This window comes from Myodes glareolus, chromosome 10, assembly GCF_982192425.1.
Source record: "Myodes glareolus chromosome 10, mMyoGla1.1, whole genome shotgun sequence".
Classification (NCBI taxonomy): domain Eukaryota; kingdom Metazoa; phylum Chordata; class Mammalia; order Rodentia; family Cricetidae; genus Myodes; species Myodes glareolus.
Genome location: NC_142035.1, coordinates 14,277,369 through 14,295,982, shown reverse-complemented (window position 1 = coordinate 14,295,982; position 18,614 = coordinate 14,277,369). Strand labels below are relative to the sequence as shown.

Genomic DNA, 18,614 nt, shown 5'->3' with positions numbered 1-18,614 from the left:
GGGCGGAGCTATTTCTATCTTATGATTGGAGAGTATGTGTGCCAGTTTGGGAAATCCGCGTGTGATTGGGTAAATCCGTGAGGGGGCGGAGCCTTGGGACTGAATAATAAGGGATGAGTGTCATTTCCCTTCTGACACACAGCAAAGTCGCCCTCAGGTTGCTGTAACCGGTCTCTTCTCCTGCTCCTCCCGAGCTCCCCATAGGCCACCCAGTCGAGTCCCCACCTGGACCCATGCCGGCCCGCTCCCGGTGACCTCTGACCGCTGGCGTGATTCTGGGGTTTTGGTGCGGGCCAGTCCCCGGCCATGGAGCTAGGCAGCTGCTTCAAGACCTACGAGGACTTCAAGGAGTGTTTCAGCGCCTACAAAAAGGAGACCAGATGCTCCTTCATTGTGAGGGACTGCGTCTCCGTCCGCTTCCACAACCTCAACCACGGCACCTCCTTCCGCGAGGATATCCTGTAAGGGTGGGGCAGGAGGGTGGGGAAGAGGGCTTCCTGGAGGAGGAGGTCGTGCACGGGGCCACGCTGCCTGGGGCCACTCGGCAAGGCATCTGCAGCACGCCTGCTGAAAAGCGAGGGAAACCTCACCGGCGTGGCCCTGTGCCCCCAGGTGCGCTTGCTCCCGCTCCTTCATTCATAAGGGTTTTTGGAATTGGCAGTAACTTGCTCTTTGTCGGGTTTTTTTTGTTTGTTTGTTTTATTTGTCCGTTTGTTTATTGAGAGCATCTATCTCAAGCTCAACGCTTGTTGAGGAATGGCTCCCAAACGCCTTGATAATGTCCTCCATTAGTCTCCCCTTTACAAAGCAGTAATGTGCTCATCCGTTGGTTGGTTCGTTCTTTCGTTGATTCATTTTGTAAATGACTCTTGAGCTCCTGATGCAACCGTTTCCAAACACCTTTCTGACCCATGGCCGCCTCTCCCTTTTATGCCTGCTTTACTCTGCAGGGATGTGTGTCAGAACTCATTTGGTTTTATTGGTGAAAAGCTGTTGAAAACTTAAATGCCGTTAGGACTCAAGTGAAACACCTCCTATAAATGTAGCTTTTAGTTTTACTTCGAGAAAAAGAATGGTAACGTGCGTGTATGTAACCCCAGTGCAGGCAGGAGGATCATGAGTTTGAGGCAAATCCGTCCTTTAAAAATTCAGGGTGAAATGAGAAGCAGGCCCTAACTAATCAGCTCAGCTAATGACTCCTTTGTGGAAATGAAGGCTGTAGGTGCCAGAATTTGCTGTGAAATCCAGTCAATTTGAAAGTCAATTCAAGCATTAATTACAACATAGAGGCCAACTAAGAGTCAAAGAACACTCAAGTTTGAGAGCAGGATTGAGCTATTTGGACAGTGCAACCCAGTCTAAGGAACCTGAAGTCCAGGGCCATTCCTGGCTATACACAAAGATGAATAGGTGCCACTAAGGAGCTAAAGACAAGATGGACTTGGACTTGACAACTAGTATGGGTCAAAATGCTAAAGTAAACAAATGGGACTAGAATGACCGCTCCGTGGTTAAGAAGACTGACTGCTTTTGCAGGGGACTCAGGTTTGGTCCCTGGCACCCATAGGACAGATTACTAGTGCCTTTAACTCCAGTTCTAGGGCCTGCTTACCCTCTTCTGACCTTCAAGGGCTCCCGAAAGCACATGGTGCACATATGTACACTCAGGCACACACACACATACACATTAAATAAATAAATGTGGTGTGGTTGTGAGTGCCTTTAGGTCCCAGCGTTTGGGAGGCAGAGGCAAGCAATGCCTCTGTCTGTGAGTACAAGGCCAGGCTGGTCTTAAGTGGTGAGCTCCAGGGTGCCAAGGACTACATAGTAAGACCCTATCTCAAAAAATAAATAAATAAAAAGAAAAGCCTACCAAACAAACATGCTTTTTTTTGTTTTGTTTCAGTTTTGGACACAAGCCCTCTCTATGTAGCTTGAGTAGCCTCAAACTCATGGCAATTCTCCAGTCTCAGACTCCAAAGCGCTGGGATTATGAACATGGACCACCATTTCTGACTGGGACTTTTCCTCTTGTCAGTATTCCCAATGCAATAAAACTACATAGGATTTCCGTCACGTTAGATATTATAATCTGGAGATGACTTAAAGTATATGGGAGGTTATATGCAAACCCTATATCCTATGTTATATAGGGTACTTGAGCAGCTGCATATTGTGGGATCTGGAAACCATGACTCTATGTGGTAAATGCCCTCAAAAGATATTCAGAAGGTAGGTGTGGTAGCTCTTGCCTATAATCCCAGCGCTCAAGAGGATGAGGCAGGATTGTATGAACCAGCCTACAATACATAGAGAACTCCAAACCAGCCTGGACTACAGGGTGAAACCTTTCTCTAAAAATCAAAATAAATAAAAATAAAAGAGCTATGCGGAGAAAAATCAGGCATGATGGCACACGCCTTAATCCCAGCACCGAGGAGGTAGAAGCAGATGGATCTCTTGAGTTCCAGGACAGCCAGCACTGCATAGAGAGACCCTTGTCTCCGCTTTTCCCAGAAAGAGACAGAGTTACAAGGAAAGAAGAAACAAATGCTGGCAAAACAGGCAAGGCTTCTCGCTAAAATGAGTGTGTGAATTAATAGAGGCCAAGACTAGGAGATTGGAGGTTAATGACTGAGTAGCAGGGAGGAGTTTGATGAGAAGTTCCAATGAGAGTAAAGACATAGGTTTGCAGAGAAGGCATGTTGGAGAAACTGGGCTGCCGGCTTGGCAGAAGGTGAGGTCAGTTGCAATCTGTCAGCAAGAGCTTTCTACAGCTAAGGTGTCTGAATTCCATGTTGTGTGGTGGTTCCTTGTTAAAGTCCCCTGCAGGCAGATCATCCCAGCATCCAGAAAGGCAGGATGCAGTACTATCCAGTATGGTTGAGTAAATGATTTATGAAGCCAGGCGATGGTGGCGCACACCTTTAATCCAGCACTTTAATCCCAGACAGAGGTAGGTGGATCTCTGTGATTTCGAGGCCAGCCTTGTCTACAGAGCAACTACCAGGACAGCTACACAGAGAAAAACCCTATCTCAACCCCCCCCCCCACCAAAATCAACTTATCAAGTGTCAAGTGTGATTTAGGGAAATGAGTGCTGCAGCAATTCAGTTTTCTATTTGCTACTCTAAAAAAATTTATGAGTTCAGGGTGTTGCAGGATATTTGATCACACTGTGAACCCCAGGATTTTTCCAGTTATTTACTGGAAAAACCTGTTTTTAGTTGTGGTATGGCTCAGCCCTAACACACCTTTATCCAAGAGCTTTCTGCTTGTATATTGTAAACAGGATTAGATAAAATCAACCATAGGTCAAGAGGCAAAGCAAGCAACCAACTGACAGGAAAAACCATAGAGAGTAAGAGGGAATCAGGAGGATTGAGAGACACACAGGAAGTAGACGGTGTTTTCTTTCAGATGGCGTAGGAGAAAGCTTGCTTTCTGGGACAACAATGGAAGCAGCTGGATGCTTTCTCTGCCTCTGAGCTAGCAGGTTTTCACCCCAACATCTGGCTCCCGAGTCTTTATTGATAAGATAGAACAGTAGACTTAGTTTGAAAAACAACATTAAGGGTTTATTTTAATATCTCTCTCTCTCTCTCTCTCTCTCTCTCTCTCTCTCTCTCTTTTTTGGTAGGGGGAGTTCAAGACAGGGTTTGTCTGTGTAGCCCTGGCTGCCCTTGAACTCTGTAGACCAGGATGGCCTCCTGAGTTCTGAGATTAAAGGTGTGTGCCACTACTGCTCAGCAGGATTTATTTTAATCTTAAATTTTGGTTTGGTTTGGTTTCCATTTTTCGACAGGGTTTTTCTGTATATCCCTGACTGTTCTGGAACTTACTCTGTAGACCAGCCTGTCCTCCAACTCACAGAGAGCCACCTACTTCTGCCTCTGAGTGCTAGGGTTAAAGGCGTGAGCCACTATCACCTAGCTCGGCTCTTAATCTTAATTTAAGATTCATCTTATTTGTATTTGTGTGTCTGTGTAGAGACCAGAAGAGGACACTGGATCCTCTGAGTTGTAGTTACAATCAATCGAGAACTACCCAGTGTGTACAGGGAGCTGCGGTCACGTCCTCTGGAAGAGCAGCAAGTGTTCTTTTTTTTTTTTAAAATAATTATCTGATCCAGTATGTGAGCACTTACACAACTGGATAGAATTATTTAAATTGTTATCTTTATGGGGGGCACCAGACCCCATTATAGATGGCTGTGAGCCACCATGTGGTTGCTGGGAATTGAACTCAGGACCTTTGGAAGAGCAGGCAATGCTCTTAATCACTGAGCCATCTCTCCAACCCCCAGCAGCAAGTATTCTTAACTGCTGAGCCATTTCTCCAACTCCAAGTTTTGCGATTTAAAACAACATAAATCAGGTCTAGGGAAGTAGTGCAGTCAATAAAATGTCTGCCACACAAACTTAGGGAACTGAGTTCAGATGCCCAGGTCTGGGCTGGGCATCTGCTGTGTGTTTCTGTAACAGCAAGCTCTCTGGCTAGCTAACCTCCTGAATCAGTGAGAGACCCTTTCTCAGAAAGGTGGGGCATCATAGCCCATACCTAATCTCAGCACTCCCGAGGCAGAGGCAGGCAAATCTCTGGAAGTTTGAGACAGCCTGGTTTACATATTAAGTGGTTGCAGATCAGTCAGGGTAAGGTAGGGAACATTAAAGGAAGAAAGCCAGTGTTGACCTCCAGCCTCCAAACACATGCATGTTCATGTGCATGCACACATGTGTACACACCCTCCTGTCTTTACCTCCAGTCTGCTGCACGTTCATGTACATGCACACATGTGTACACGCCCTCCTGTCCCTACCTCCCAGTCTGCTGCACATTCATGTACATGCACACACGTGTACAAGCCCTCCTGTCCCTACCTCCCAGTCTGCTCTGCTCTTTGAGGACCTGACTGCCTGAATTGGACATGGTTGAGAAGATGTCAAAAGAGAGGGCAGGTGTGAGGACTGCAGTAATGATGACCCAGAAGAAGAAAAGGTGGGAGCAAGTCAGAGCAGGGAGAAGGGGAAGAGTTGTACACAGTTAAGAAAGTGTGAGCGTTAAGTCGGACCTCGCTTTGGCCACCTTGTGTCTTAACTGTTGTCTGGAGAGACCTTCTAATGTCACATCACTCACTCCATCAACAAACTTGTATTTAGCTTCAGCCAGGCAATAATGTAGGGCACAAAGATGAGCATGCCGTAGGCTGTGCCGCTGAAGACAGCCTTAGACGAATGCTGAATTCATGAGCTCCACTGACCTTCATCTCAGAAGAGATGAGCACACTGTAGGCTGTGCCCCTGAAGACAGCTTTAGAGGAATGTAGGATTCATGAGCTCCACTGACCTTCAGACTCAGCCGAGACAGATGGGCTGCTGGTTAAGTTTTTGTTTGATTTTTTTTTTTTTTTTTTTTTTTTGAGGCAGGATCTCACCCTTAAGCCAGCCTGACCTTGAACATGTAGTGGTACTTTTTTTTCCCACTCCTCCCATCCCCTCCTGTTTCCCTCCACTCCTCCTTTCCTCTCCTGTTTCCCATCTACCACCTGCCTATCCACTCCTCCTCCATCTCCATTCAGAAGGGGCAGCCTTCCCACTTTACCTGTCTCCAAGCACTGTGAGTCCACTGTCTGGCTAGAATAGTTTGTCTGTCTGTTTGCTTGTTTGTTTGAAAGCATGTTCCTCCTGCCTCTTCCCACACCATGCCTGGCTCCACTAGATGTTGAATGCTCTTTGTTTTTGAGGCTGGGTCTCTTTGTGTAGCCCTGGAACTTGCTATGTAGACGTTGAACTCATAGAGCTCCGACTGCCTCTGCCTCCCAAGTGTTGGGATTAAAGGCCTGTGCCACCACACCAGGCACTATTGAATGTACAAATCGGCTCCAAGTAGAGCTCACTGTCTGTGTTGGAGGAATTGGAGGGCGGGTAGTAGAAAATGTTTTTAGGAAATAATTTAACATGTGTTTCCACAGTCAAGTATATACACTTAGTAGGGAGATGATTTTAATAATAAATACTTATACAAATGTAGTCACATGAACTTCTTACTAAACAGAGTAAAAACAGCAAGCTGATTTAAAGAAAATTGTTTGGGGGCTGGAGAGATGGCTCAGCGGTTAAGATCACTGGCTGTTCTTCCAGAGGTCCTGAGTTCAATTCCCAGCACCCACATGGTGGCTCACAGCCATCTGTAATGAGATCTGGCGCCCTCATCTGGCCTGCAGATGCACATGCAGAGCACTCATACAGAAAATTAAATAAAGTTTAAAAAATATTGTTTGGGGGCTAGAAAATGGCTCAGTGGCTAAGAGCACTTGCTGCTCTTTAAGAGGACCTGCGTTCAATTTCTAGCACCCATGTGGTGGCTATCAACTGTCTATAACTCTAGTTCTAGGGCATCTGATGCTCTTTTCTCGCCTTCATAGGCACCAGACATGCCCATGGTGCAGACATACATGGAAACAAAACACTCGTACACATAAAATAAATAATTTAAAATTTGTATTTTAAAATAGTAGTGTAGATGTTTTATGGATGACAATGGCAGGTGTACATACAGAAAGTTAGCAACTCAAGATCAGGAAAAGTTGACCATACAGGTTAAAGGCTGAGAGCTCTGGAGTCAGCTAAGCTAGGCTTTGCTCTTGACCTTGGACAAGAGTTTTAACCTCCACCGCAAAGTTTTATCCCTTATAAAATGAGGGGGTTGAACTGGAGAGATGGCTCAGCTGTTAAGAGCACTGGCTGCTCTTCCAGAGATCCTGAGTTCAATTCCCAGTAATCACAAGATGGCTCACAACTATCTGTAATGAACTCTAGTGCCCTCTTCTGGCCTTCAGGCATACATGCAGACAAGACACTATATATGTAATAAATAAATAAATCTTTTAATAAAAAAAAAGAATAAAATGAGGAGGTGGGGCTTGAGAGGTGGTTCATTGCTGCCTTTGCAGGAACCCTGTCAGGCTGCTCACGACTGCTTGTATCTCCAGCTCCAGGGGAATCTGAGGGACTCTGGGGACACTGCACTTAGGTGCATGTACATACAATAGACAGAGACAGTCATATAACTAAAGATAAAAATAAATATTTTTTTGAGTCCAGGTGATAGTGGTATACACTGTTAATCCCAGCACCCAGGAGACGGAGGCATGGGGGTCTCTGTGAGTTTGTGGCAGTCTGGTCTATAGAGCGAGTTTCAGGACAACCAAGGCTACACAGAGAAACCCTCTCTCAACAACCCCCCCATTATTATTTTATTTTATTTTATTTTGTATGTATGAGTGTTCGCCTAGGTGTGTTTCTGTGCAGCACATGCAGGCTGTGCCCACTGAGACTGAAGAGAGTGTTAGATCCCTGCAACTAGTTACAGCTGTGAGCTGCCAGGTGGGCCCTAAGAACCGAACCTGCGTCCTCTGGAAGAGCAGCCAGTGCTCTTAACTGCAAAGCCATCTTCCTAGTCTCAGGTGTAAATCTTACAAAAAGAAGTGAGGAGGTGGACTAGGTAATATAGCTGAGAGGTAAAGTGCCTACCTGACAGTGCACGGTCTTGGGTTCGATCCCAACCCTGGGAAGAAGAAACCAGCAGGGGGCTGGAGAGATGGTTCAGCAGTTCCAGAGGTCCTGAGTTCAATTCCTGCAACCACATGGTGGCTCACAACCACCTATAAAGAGATTTGGTGCCCTCTTCTGGCCTACAGGCAGGATACTGCATAAATAAATAAATAAATCTGAAGAAGAAGAGGAGGAGGAGGAAAAAGAAGAAGAAGAAACCAGCAGAGGGTTTATTGAGAAATAAGAAAATGCTTCCATGTGCAAGGCCCTGGGTTTAGTACCAGCACCACAGAAAAAAAGGAAAAGGGTTGCTATCGTTTATGAACTGTAAGTTTTAGAACACTTGCCTGACATCATAAGGGGCTGGGTTAAGTCCTCAGCACTGCAGAAGAAAGCAATGAGGGTGAGACCCTTAAGAAAGGGCAGAGGGCAGCCTGGGAATGTAGCTCAACTGATAGAATGCTTGCCTAGCCTGCACAAAGCTCTGTGTTCAGTCTCCAGTCCCACCTAAACCAGGGGCAGTGTGTACACCCACGGCCAGCACTTAGGAGGCTAGCACAGGAAATTACTGCAAGTTCTAGGCTAGCCTGGGCTACAGTGTGAGACACAGCCTCAAAAGCACTAGTAAGTGCATACATAAGTAAAATCAAGCTAGGTGGTAGTTGCACACACCTTTAATTCCAAGCAGAGGCAGGCAGATATCTGTGAGTTCGAGGCCAGCCTGGTTTACAGAGCAAGTTTCAGGATAGATAGCCAGGACTGTTTCACAGAGAAACCCTGTCTCAAACAAACAAACAAATAAATAAACATGATACATATGTATGAAAATGGCAAATTATTTTTTAAAAAATTTAATTCTGTTTATGCGGAGATCATAGGACAACTTTCAGGGTATGTTTCTCTCCTTCCACCATGTGGGTTTCAGGGGTCAAACTCGGTCAGTGTCTTACACCCTGAACTCACTGGCTCTCTAATTAAAGAATTCTTAAAGGGTTTATTGTGGCCAAGAATTTAAGAATGGAGCTTCAGCCAGGTGTGGTGGCTCTAGGGATCTCAAGGCCAGCCTAGGGCTCCACAGTAAAATTCCTATCTCAAAAGATAAAGACTTCTTCAAACCCAACTTTGTGAAAAATCTTCTTGCAGGCCATAGAAGCAGTTTATAATGGAGGAAATACTTCGAACTTTTCCTTAACTGGTTATTATTTATTAACATTCTTTTTACAGTATATAAGGCTGTTTTGTCTTTGTTGAGTTTTGTTTGGTTTTGCTTCTGAGATAGGGTCTCACTCACTGTGTGGCTAGTCTGGAGCTTCATGTGTAAAATAAGCTGAATTTGAATCGAGGGGGCCTCTTCACTCTGCCTCTTGAGGGCTGGGATTACAAGCACGGCCGCCATGCCCTGCAGGAGAGCTGGGTTTTGTTGCCAGTGAGTTCGAGGACACCTTGGCCTGCAACAATTTCTGCCCCGATGTTTCCAGTGAGTAGTCTCCATCCTTTGGGCAGCTCGTTGGCTTAGTAAAGACACTTCTCATTTTGAAAAGTCAAAGCAGTTCAGGGCACGTTCAGGAAGCAGGATAAAGACTAAATACATATTTCACATTATCACAGATATATCAAAACTTTGGTTTTTATTTTTATTTCTTTCTTTTTGTTTGTTTGTTCTGATTTTTTGAGACAGGGTTTCTCCGTGTATCCCTGGCTGTCCTGGAATTCGCTCTGTAGATCAGGCTGGCCTCAAACTCAGAGATCTGCCTGCCTCTGCCTTCCAAGTGTTGGGATTAAAGGTGTGTGCTACCACCGCCCAGCTTTTATTTTTTTTTAACACCCTATCAAGTGATTAAGTCTGTGATTGTTTTTAATGAACTTTACAGATTAAGCCCTCCCAGCCCCTCAGGTTGAATGTACACATTCTTCAGAGTCCCTGATAAACTCTGCCTTCTTCATTGCTGCTCTGGTCAGTAACTGCCATTTCCAGACGCTTGGTTCAGCATTATTTATTGCAGGTTCTTTGCTAGAAACTTCACAGACACTACCTCACTTAGTCCTTAACACACGCCTTTGAACTAGACCGTCGTTATCAGAGTGACAAGGCCGTGTCACAAGCAAAAGTCACAGACACAAAAGTCTTGCCAGTAAGCCAGGTATGGTGAGGCATACCTTTGATACCTCGCAGCATTTTGAGAGGCAGAGACAGGTGGATCTCTGTGAGTTTGGGACCAGTCTGGTCTACATAGTAAGTTCCAGGACAGCCAGGGCTACACAGTGAGACCCTGTCTCAAAAAAGCAAAACAAAAATCTTGCCAGTAAACTAGTCATTTATAAAATTCATCTCTACTTAACTTTTCTTTCCTGCTCAGTCCTGCAGTTTCCTTGACATCATTGGCAGTGTCTAGCTGATGAATAAATGTTAAAGTAATGGTGGAGAGCCACCAGCCTCATGAAGTGACCAAGTGGAGACTGGAGTCTACAGGAAGACAGGGCACTAGGACCTTGAAGAACAGAGGTTTTGTATAGCAGGAATTATACCCTACAAAGCTTGATAAAGGCCAGAAATATTTTTGTAAAAAAAAAATATTGAGAAACATAGACTTTAGGGGAAGTTGTACCAGAAACAAGAAAACAAAGTTGGTTTTGATTTTTGTGTTTGTTTGGGTTGGTGTTTTACAATATGTATGTGTGTAGCATATGTTGTTGTTTGGGTTCCCCGCCCCTGTGCATGTGCCAGAGCCAGAAGGCTACCTTGGACCCCTCTGAACTGGAGTTTGCAGTACATGGGTACTGGGATCTTAACTCCAGTCCTTATAACTAAGCATCATGCACTATTAACCGCTAGTTGGGTTTCTATTGCTATGATAAGACACCATGACCAAAAACAACTTGTGGGGGACAGGAGGGCTGTTTATTTCAGCTTACAGTTCTACATCACAGTTTATCATTGAAGGAAATCAGGACAGGAACTCAAGGCAGGAACATGGATGCTAGAGCTGATACAGAGGCCATGGAAGAATGCTGCTTAGTGGCTTGCTCGTCGTGGCTTGCTCAGCCTGCTTTCTTATATATACCATGCAGGATCACCTGCCAGGGGTGACACTGTTCACAGTAGATGAGAAAATGTACCCCAGGTAGGGCTGGAGAGATGGCTCAGAGGTTAACAGCACCTCTGCTCTTCCAGAGGTCCCGAGTTCAATTCCCAGAAAACACACAGTAACTCACAGCCATCTGTAATGGGATCTAATGCCCTCTTCTGGCAATTAGGCATACGTGCAGTAGAATACTCATATCAATAAATCAATGTGTGTGTGTGTGTGTGTGTGTGTGTGTGTGTGTGTGTGTGTGTGTGCGCGCGCCCCAGGCTTGCCTACAGGCTAATCTCGGGCAGGTATTTTCTCAATTAAGATCCTCTCTTCTTTGCCCAGTATGGTATCTCACTCCTTTAATCCTAGCATTCCAGAGGCAGAGGCAGGTGGAGCTCTGTGAGTTTGAAGCCAACTGTGTCTCTATATCAAGTTCCAGGATCTTCAGGGCTACACAGAGACACTCTGTCTCCAAAAACAAACAAAAATCAGAAAATTCCCTCCTCCCAGATGTTTCTAGGTTTGTGTCAAGTTGACAAAAACCAACCTATACACTGTGTCTTGCCCTGCTCTGCTTCTTTGAAGTCTATTCTCATTGCAGTTAGCCCTGGCTAACTGCGTCCACTTGCTTGGCCTTGTTTCCAAGGATCTTCCTAACTCTGTCTGTCTATCTGAGAGAGACAGGATCTTGCCCACAGACCTCCAATTCCAGTTCTCCTGCTTCATGTTCCAGAGTGTTTAAGTTACAGGCATACACCACTGTGCCTTGTAATCTTAATTTGTGTGTGTATACTTGTTTATGTGTGTGTACTTGTGTGTGTATGTACTTCTTATGTGTGTTTGTGCACTTGTGTGTTCGTGTGCTTGTTTATGTGCACACACAGGTACACTGCACTCATGTGATGCTAAGAGTAGCGGTTACAGGTTGAGCATCTCCATTTTATTTTGTTTTGAGACAGTGTCTCTTACTGAACCTCAAGTTCAGTGATTTGGCTAGACTGGCTGACCAGCAAGTGCCCAGGAATCCTCCTGCCTCCAATTCCCCAGCCTTGGAATTACAGCCACACACAACTACACACAGCGGTTTTTTGTATGAGTGCTAGGGATCAAACTTATGCCCTCACTTTGTATAGCAAGCACTTTACTGACCCAAGCCATCTCCCTATCTCTTGCAGTCTCCCAATTTTTCAAAATATTTGTCTGTCTGTCTGTCTATCTATCTATCTATCTATCTATCTATCTATTTGAGTGATTTTTCTGCATCTATGTCTGTGCACCATGCCTGTGCCTGGTGCCCAAGGAGGTAAGAAGAGGGCATCTGAGCCCCTGGAACTGGGGTTAGTAATTGTGAGCCACTATGTGGGTGCTGGGAACTGAGCCTAGATTCTCTGCAAGAGCAGCAATTGTTCTAACCACCAAGCCACCTCTCCAGTCCCAACCCCATAGTCTCAGTTTGTTTTTCAAAGCAGGATTCCTATGTATGGCTATCCTGGAACTTGCTTTGTAGACCAGGCTGGCCTCAGACTCAGAGATCCACCTGCTTCTGCCTCCTGAGCGCTGGGATTCAAGGTGTGCACCACCATACCTGGCTGTAGTCTCAGTTTTTAAAGTAAACTTCTGTTCGGATGTTTTTTTTCTATTAATTTCCATGAAATGTCTGCTGTAGGTTTTTTTTTTTTGTTTTTCTTTTTTGATTTTGTATTGTGTGTGTATTGAGGGAGGGGGCTTGGATTATTTCTTTGTTTTATGTACTACATAGCCCAAACTGGCCTTGACAATCCTCCTGCCTCAGTCTCCTGAGTGTTGGAAAATGAGTCATGTGCTTCTAATCCAGCTTACAGGATCCTTTTGTCCTCAATTACCTAACAGCTCTAACTGAGGTGGTTTATGAGTTTCTAACGTGTAGCTCAGAGTGGCCGGCCTTCTTGCATCTTTCCGTTCTGCATCCTCACGCCTGTCATATGCAGGACAGCTCCCCACTTGACACAAATGCAGTTACATCCAGAAGAAAACGCTTCCTTGATGTCCTATCGTGGCTCTTCTCCATAATTGGACACGTGTTCATGCCCAGTTCTCACAAGATTACCTTAATTGGCTTAGGGTAGCAACAGCTATTCTAAGCACGTAGTTGTGTTGGGGAGGAGCAGCATTCTGGATAAAACTGGCTCTTTGTCAGGAGGACAAGGGGATATAGAGTTGACAAGCAACACTTTGGGGTTAGATACATCTGTGGTTGTCCCTCAGTGTCAGGGGATGGTTTCCAGGATGCCCCACACACATCAAAATCAGTGGATACTCAAGCCTCTTATATAACATGGCATATTATGTACACACGCCTTACACCCTTCATACTTTGATTTCTAGATTACTTATAATACTAAATACTGTGTTAGTAGTCACTAGAGTGTATTTGGTGATTAGTGACAAGGGAAATGTGTATATTCAGGACAAGCACAAATCATTTTTGTTTCTTGTTCGGGACTACTGGGGAAACCTGGGGTTTCACACAACTGGGGTAAGGGTTCTACCACTGAGCTACAGCCCAAGACCGCTGTTTTGTTTTTTGAAAACTAGGTATTGCTTTCTAGTCCAGACTAGCCCAGAATTCCCTATATAGCCCAGGCTAGTGTTTCCCAAGTCCTGGGTTCACAGTCATGAGCTTCCATACCCAGCTTCACTGAATTAGACTTTAGGTATTGGTGTACTCACAGATTGGTGTGGAGGGTTAGGGCATGCATGTGTATAGATCAGAGGATAGCTTTGCGAAGTTGGTTCTCTCCACCTTTTGGTGGGATCAAACTCAGGTCTCTGGACACCTTTACTTGTTGGGCCATCTTACCCTGTTTAGAGATTTATCTATACGGGGATTGTTGAACCTAAGAAAATGGGCAAAATAATGGTTAAATAGACAATAGACATGCAAACCTGACTCAGTCCTCAGATGTGCCAGTGTTAGCTGGAAGAGTAAGTCCTAGATTCTCGTCCATACGCCTGTTTTCCTCTGTAATGTGGAGATGACAGTAGAACTCTGGCGAGTGTGAAGTGAGACACTAGGCTGCCAGGCACATGATCTGCAGTGTGCGTAGTGGTAGCAGGAACACATGGCAAAGACTTGTTCACATGGTGAGTACAGGCCGGGGTCAAGTCGGTAGCAGAATACTTGCCTGGCTGTGCATGGCCCTGGGTTTGATCCCTAGCATGGCAGAAAAGGGAGGGAGAGAGGGAGGAAGGTACTGGGCAGAGTGGTACCTAAAATCCCAGTACTTGGTATGTAATTCAGGAAGATGGTGATGAGGTGAGGTCATGTTCCCCCACCACACCACCCCCAAAAAATAGAAGCAAGGAAAGGAGGGAAACTGAATAAGAAGGAAGAACTAATAAAGAATGCCCAGGACTCCACCTTCATTAGTTGCTGCAGATGCTAATAGAGCCAGGAATAGTAAAACGAGCTTTGTGGTTGGCAGTGGCTCCCTCAAACCGTCACTAAGTTCATGGCAAGTAAATATAATCTGATGGCTAGAGTTAGGCTAAGATACTGAGCTAACAGATGGGTGGGCAGCTTTGAAGACGAGTATGGCTCCATGCACCCCAAATAATGAGAAGAGGGGTAGAATGGTCCTTCAAAGAGAGGTACAAGCACAAGCCGTTGCCAGAGGACACTCCCTAGTGAATGAACACCAGAAGCCGTTAGCAGTTTGTTATCCTAAGACACAAACAAGGTGAAGGTCGAGAGCTAAGATCAGTGGTGCTCGCTTGCTGGCCTTACCATTCTTCGGGACTGCTCCAAGCCCTTCCCGACCAAAACTAGAGATGACGCCACCCCTGCACTGTGCTCACCACAGACACTGACATTCTCAGCCCCAGGCCCCTCCACCCTGCTGTCATAAGACTGGCACATCCTGTTTTCCTAAACTTGCCCTACAGGGTGGGCAGACTGGACCAGCTGGATAGGAGTGTTTGGAAAAGTATAGGCGGAGCTCCCAGGCTGTGCCTTGTCGTGCTCGAGGCTGAGATTTTTTTCCCCCTCCCTTGGTTTTTCAGCTGGGCCACTCCCTGAGGAGGCAGGGGTGTGACACATCCCACCCATGATTCATTCGCCTATGATATCGCTGGTAATCCTCTGCTGAGGAGCGCCATTGTGTTAGGAACTAGGAAGACACTGAGGAATGATTTAGCCCTGGCACTTGGAGACGTCCCCACTAAGTGTCCCCTGGCATGGGAACTATAAAAGCAGCTATCTTTAGCCCTAACATAAACAAAAGCAAGGCAGGCTCTGAGCTAAAGTTTTCTCTGTGGTTCATTTAGTCTTTATGATAACCCTAATGAGGTTGTCTCATTTTATAATGGGCAGACTGTATCCACAGAGGTTTAGTCTTTATGATAACCCTAATGAGGTTGTCTCATTTTATAATGGGCAGACTGTATCCACAGAGGTGAAGTGACTTGCCCAATTAAACAGATTCCTAGTGACAGCCAGGACTCAAAGGACTCAACTCCACTTGACCTCCATTGTGCCCCCTCTCGCCTCCAGTGGTATTGATACCTAGAGCTCTGTAAGACCTTTTAGCTGAATGCAGTAAATTCAGATTCAAGATTAATTACTGTAGCTCGGGGTCATCCGTAAAGGCTGAGGAGAGAAGGGAGGATTTGATTGGGCCTCAAACCTAGGAGTTGGATGGAAATAGCAAATAATTTGATAACCATCCCTTGGAATATCATCCACTCCCACCCAGAGTGCTAAGGCTGCAGGGATGAGACTCTTAGATGGTTCAGTCTCCATCACAGACCAAAATATAAACTCAGGGTATGAATCTTCCTCTTTAGAGGAACAGCCAGAAATTTTCTCTTCTACAGAAAAGCCATGGCACATGCTCTTCCTGGAGACTCTGGAGAGCTCAGTGGACAGGCAGTAGGCCTGAGAATGTTGCTGTCGAGGAGGAGAGGTGGAATGTCCCAAATGAATAAAAAGGACTTTAGGACAAGGCCTTGCCACATAGCCCAGGCTGCCCTGGAGCTTCCAGCCTTCCTGCCATAGGCTCCCAGTTGCTAGGATTACATACAGGCCTGGGGGTCATTTAAATGAGAAGCTAGCTAGGCACTCTGTTGCTATGTCAGCTTTTCCTTACATCCCACCTCAGATTGGATTGGTGGCAGCCACAATGGTAGCAGACAGAATGGAGAAAAATATCAGCCCTTTAAGCCAGGCAGAGTAAAGAGCTCACCTCTGTAACCACAGCTCATTGGAAGGTTGCAGCAAGTTCAAGGCCAACCTGGACTATATCATGAGTTCCATGCCAGCCCCCAAGCTAAAAAAACCACAAATAAATTGGCCTTAGAACTGTGTGGAGGAAAGTGAGGGGTGTTGTAATATAGTCTTGAGGGAGGGAGCTGGAAACGTTGGGGCTAGAGAGTTACTACAAATTTTTCTTGCTTACATTCTACACTCCCTTGTGGTCTAGGGAGTATATTGGTCAATATGAATGGCTACGCGGTCTTTTAAGAGAGCAGCAGCCAGCACCTTTCTCACTGTCACCTCTGCCTTCCCTAGATATGTGCAGGTGAAATTTGTCTGTATTCGGACGCAGTCAAACAGGAAGAGAACACGGAAGGTGGACAGGTGCCCAGCGTACTTGCTCCTGCAGTACAGCGAGAGCCTAGATAGACTGTTTATCAGTGAATTGAATACCCAGCACATACATGTTGATTCTTATGCTGCTGGAGGAGCCCCTGCTAGCAAACTCCAGAAGGCAGTGTGTCTGCATAAACTCCAGCCGGTGCAGCTCAGCATCAAGAAAGACCTTGATGCAGCAGAGAAGCTCCCAGTAGAACCACCGTCTTTCTGCCTAGATAAGACACAGCTGCCCTCAGATCCAGAGCAGGGGGCCATCAGTCCTTCTGACCTGGCCAAGATAGCAAAAGTGATGAAAAACTTTCTTACGGTAGACGAGGGCTCGATGGCCTCCTTCAGCGTGGGCACCAGCCAAGACCTGGATCGGCTCAGCTTCCAGAGCAGCAAGATGAGTGACTTGTTCACCCGATTCCCAGAGAATCTCTTGTTGCACCGGGTAGAGAATAGCCAGGGCCATGTTCTGTATGCTTTCTTGGTGGAGAACAAGGAGCGAGAGAGTCGAGTAGTACATTTTGCTGTGCTCAAGGCCGAGACAGCCCCCTCTGTGGCCAAGATGCTCAATATCTTTACAGAATTCAACTCTGATTGGCCCAAGGTCAAAGTGGTCTTTGTGGATCCTTCATTCCCTCACCGAGCTATTCTTCAGGAGATCTTCCCCGCGGCCCGCATCCTCCTTTCTATTTATCACACGACCCGGCTCCTAGAGAAGAAGTTGCATCAGAGCGCTGCAAATGCATCCTTTAAAAGGCTCATGAAGGAAGCTCTTCGGGAAGCCGTATTTGTCTCTTCTGATGCAAGCCTGAAAAAGCTCTGTCAGATGACCCAGGCCCTGCTGGATGAGGAACTCTTCAGGTTCCTCCAGGCCCATTGGTTCTCCTGTGAACTGCTGTGGTACATGCATGTGAGGAAGGGCCTGCATGCATGTAACACCTACATGGACAGCCTAGACATAGTCACCAGCAAAGTGTCCAGCCTCTTCCGGGAGCAGCGGTCCCTACTGGACTGCATCCTTCACTTTGTGGATTACATAGACTTCTTTAACACCAAAGGCCTGAAGAGCTTGCCCACGAATTCCCCCAAGTTAAAAAGAACTCAGCTCCCAAGCACACCACCAAGGCCCAAGAAGTCTTTTCGAATTTGTGGTGGGGATGTCACCAGGCTCCCTGTGGACGAGACAAAGCCAGACTCAGAGCAGTCCCAGTCACCACCGCCCCAGGATCAGTCCTGCAAGGGTGGCATGCTGGACATTTTGCAGCAGAGTGGCTCTGAGCTGGCCTACAAGCTCTGCCACAACGAGTGGGAGGTGGTGCGGAACTCTACTCACCTGGTGGACGAGGTCGGCTCCTCAGTCGCCGTGAAGCTCCTGGAAGACTCACACCAGGTGAGCAAAGACGGCTGCAGCTGCAGCTGCTCCTTTCAGCGGTGTTACCATCTGCCGTGTCGGCACATCTTGGCTCTGTTGCATACCAGCCAGCAGCCAGTAGGGGAAGCCATGGTGTGCTGCCGGTGGCAGAAGAAGTACCAGCACCTCCTTGGACCCAATGGGGAGCTTCAAGATCGTGGAATAATCCCAAACACAGATCAGCCTGAAAAGCAAGGTCAGAACCACATGATTCAGGACCTAAGCAGGGAGCTGGCAAACCTGCTGATGCAGACTGAGGGGCCAGAGCTGGAGGAGCGCTGTTCCACCCTGCGCAAGATTGTGGACATCTGGGCCGACCCCTATCAGCTACCTGAGTCCAGTCAGCAGCCAGTTGATTTCAAAGATGTGGGGTGCCTCCCTTTCCTCTGGGGGAAGCTAGAGGAAGGAGACAGCCTTCCTCTCGCTGAAGCCATGGTTCATGACTGAAGCGTTTGTACTAGTGCACTGCGTGTCAAAACCTTGGAAGTTTGAGAGTTCAAAGTGGGCGGGTCACACTGTGGGTCAGTATTTTAACCAATGTCTTCCAAGGTAAGGGCTAAGAAGATCTTAAAAGTAGGGGGATAGGGACCCCACTGTGACAGTCCTCTGAGCCTGCCCCTTTCAACCCTACCTTTGGCATTCTATAGACAGCTCATTCATTGTTCAAAGCCAAAGTTATTCCATACTGAAAGGTCATGCCCCTTCCTCCCCAGCCCCAGAGGTCAAATTGCATTGACCCTACAGAGATGAGCCCTTGCCCAGGAGAATAAAACAAAGTGAGCCTGGAAAGCAGCTTTGTTTTCAGGGACGGAGGGGAGGAGGGTGACCCTTGACTGTCGCTGCTCTTTAGAAAATACTGTTATGTATTTTTACTCGCGTTAATAAAGTTGTTTTTGTTTTTGTTTCACTTTTGTGGTTTTTGAGACAGGGTCTCATATAACCCAGGCTGGCCTCAA

General features: G+C 46.4%; 1 protein-coding gene across 1 annotated transcript; it reads left to right on the top strand.

Moving 5' to 3' along the window:
• The first annotated feature begins 109 nt into the window (after window positions 1–109).
• Zswim3 (zinc finger SWIM-type containing 3) lies at window positions 110–18,562 on the top strand. Its single transcript, XM_048441027.3, has 2 exons — window positions 110–461; window positions 16,176–18,562. The coding sequence occupies exons 1-2, from the start codon at window positions 307–309 to the stop codon at window positions 18,103–18,105; spliced, it is 2,085 nt and encodes a 694-aa protein (XP_048296984.2). The 5' UTR covers window positions 110–306; the 3' UTR covers window positions 18,106–18,562.
• Window positions 18,563–18,614: the final 52 nt, after the last annotated feature.

Coding starts and splice junctions, on each gene's coding strand:
- Zswim3 (XM_048441027.3), top strand. CDS start 307: ATGGAGCTAGGCAGCTGCTTCAAGACCTACGAGGACTTCAAGGAGTGT. Junction 462..16,175: donor TCCTTCCGCGAGGATATCCT/GTAAGGGTGGGG, acceptor TGCCTTCCCTAG/ATATGTGCAGGTGAAATTTG.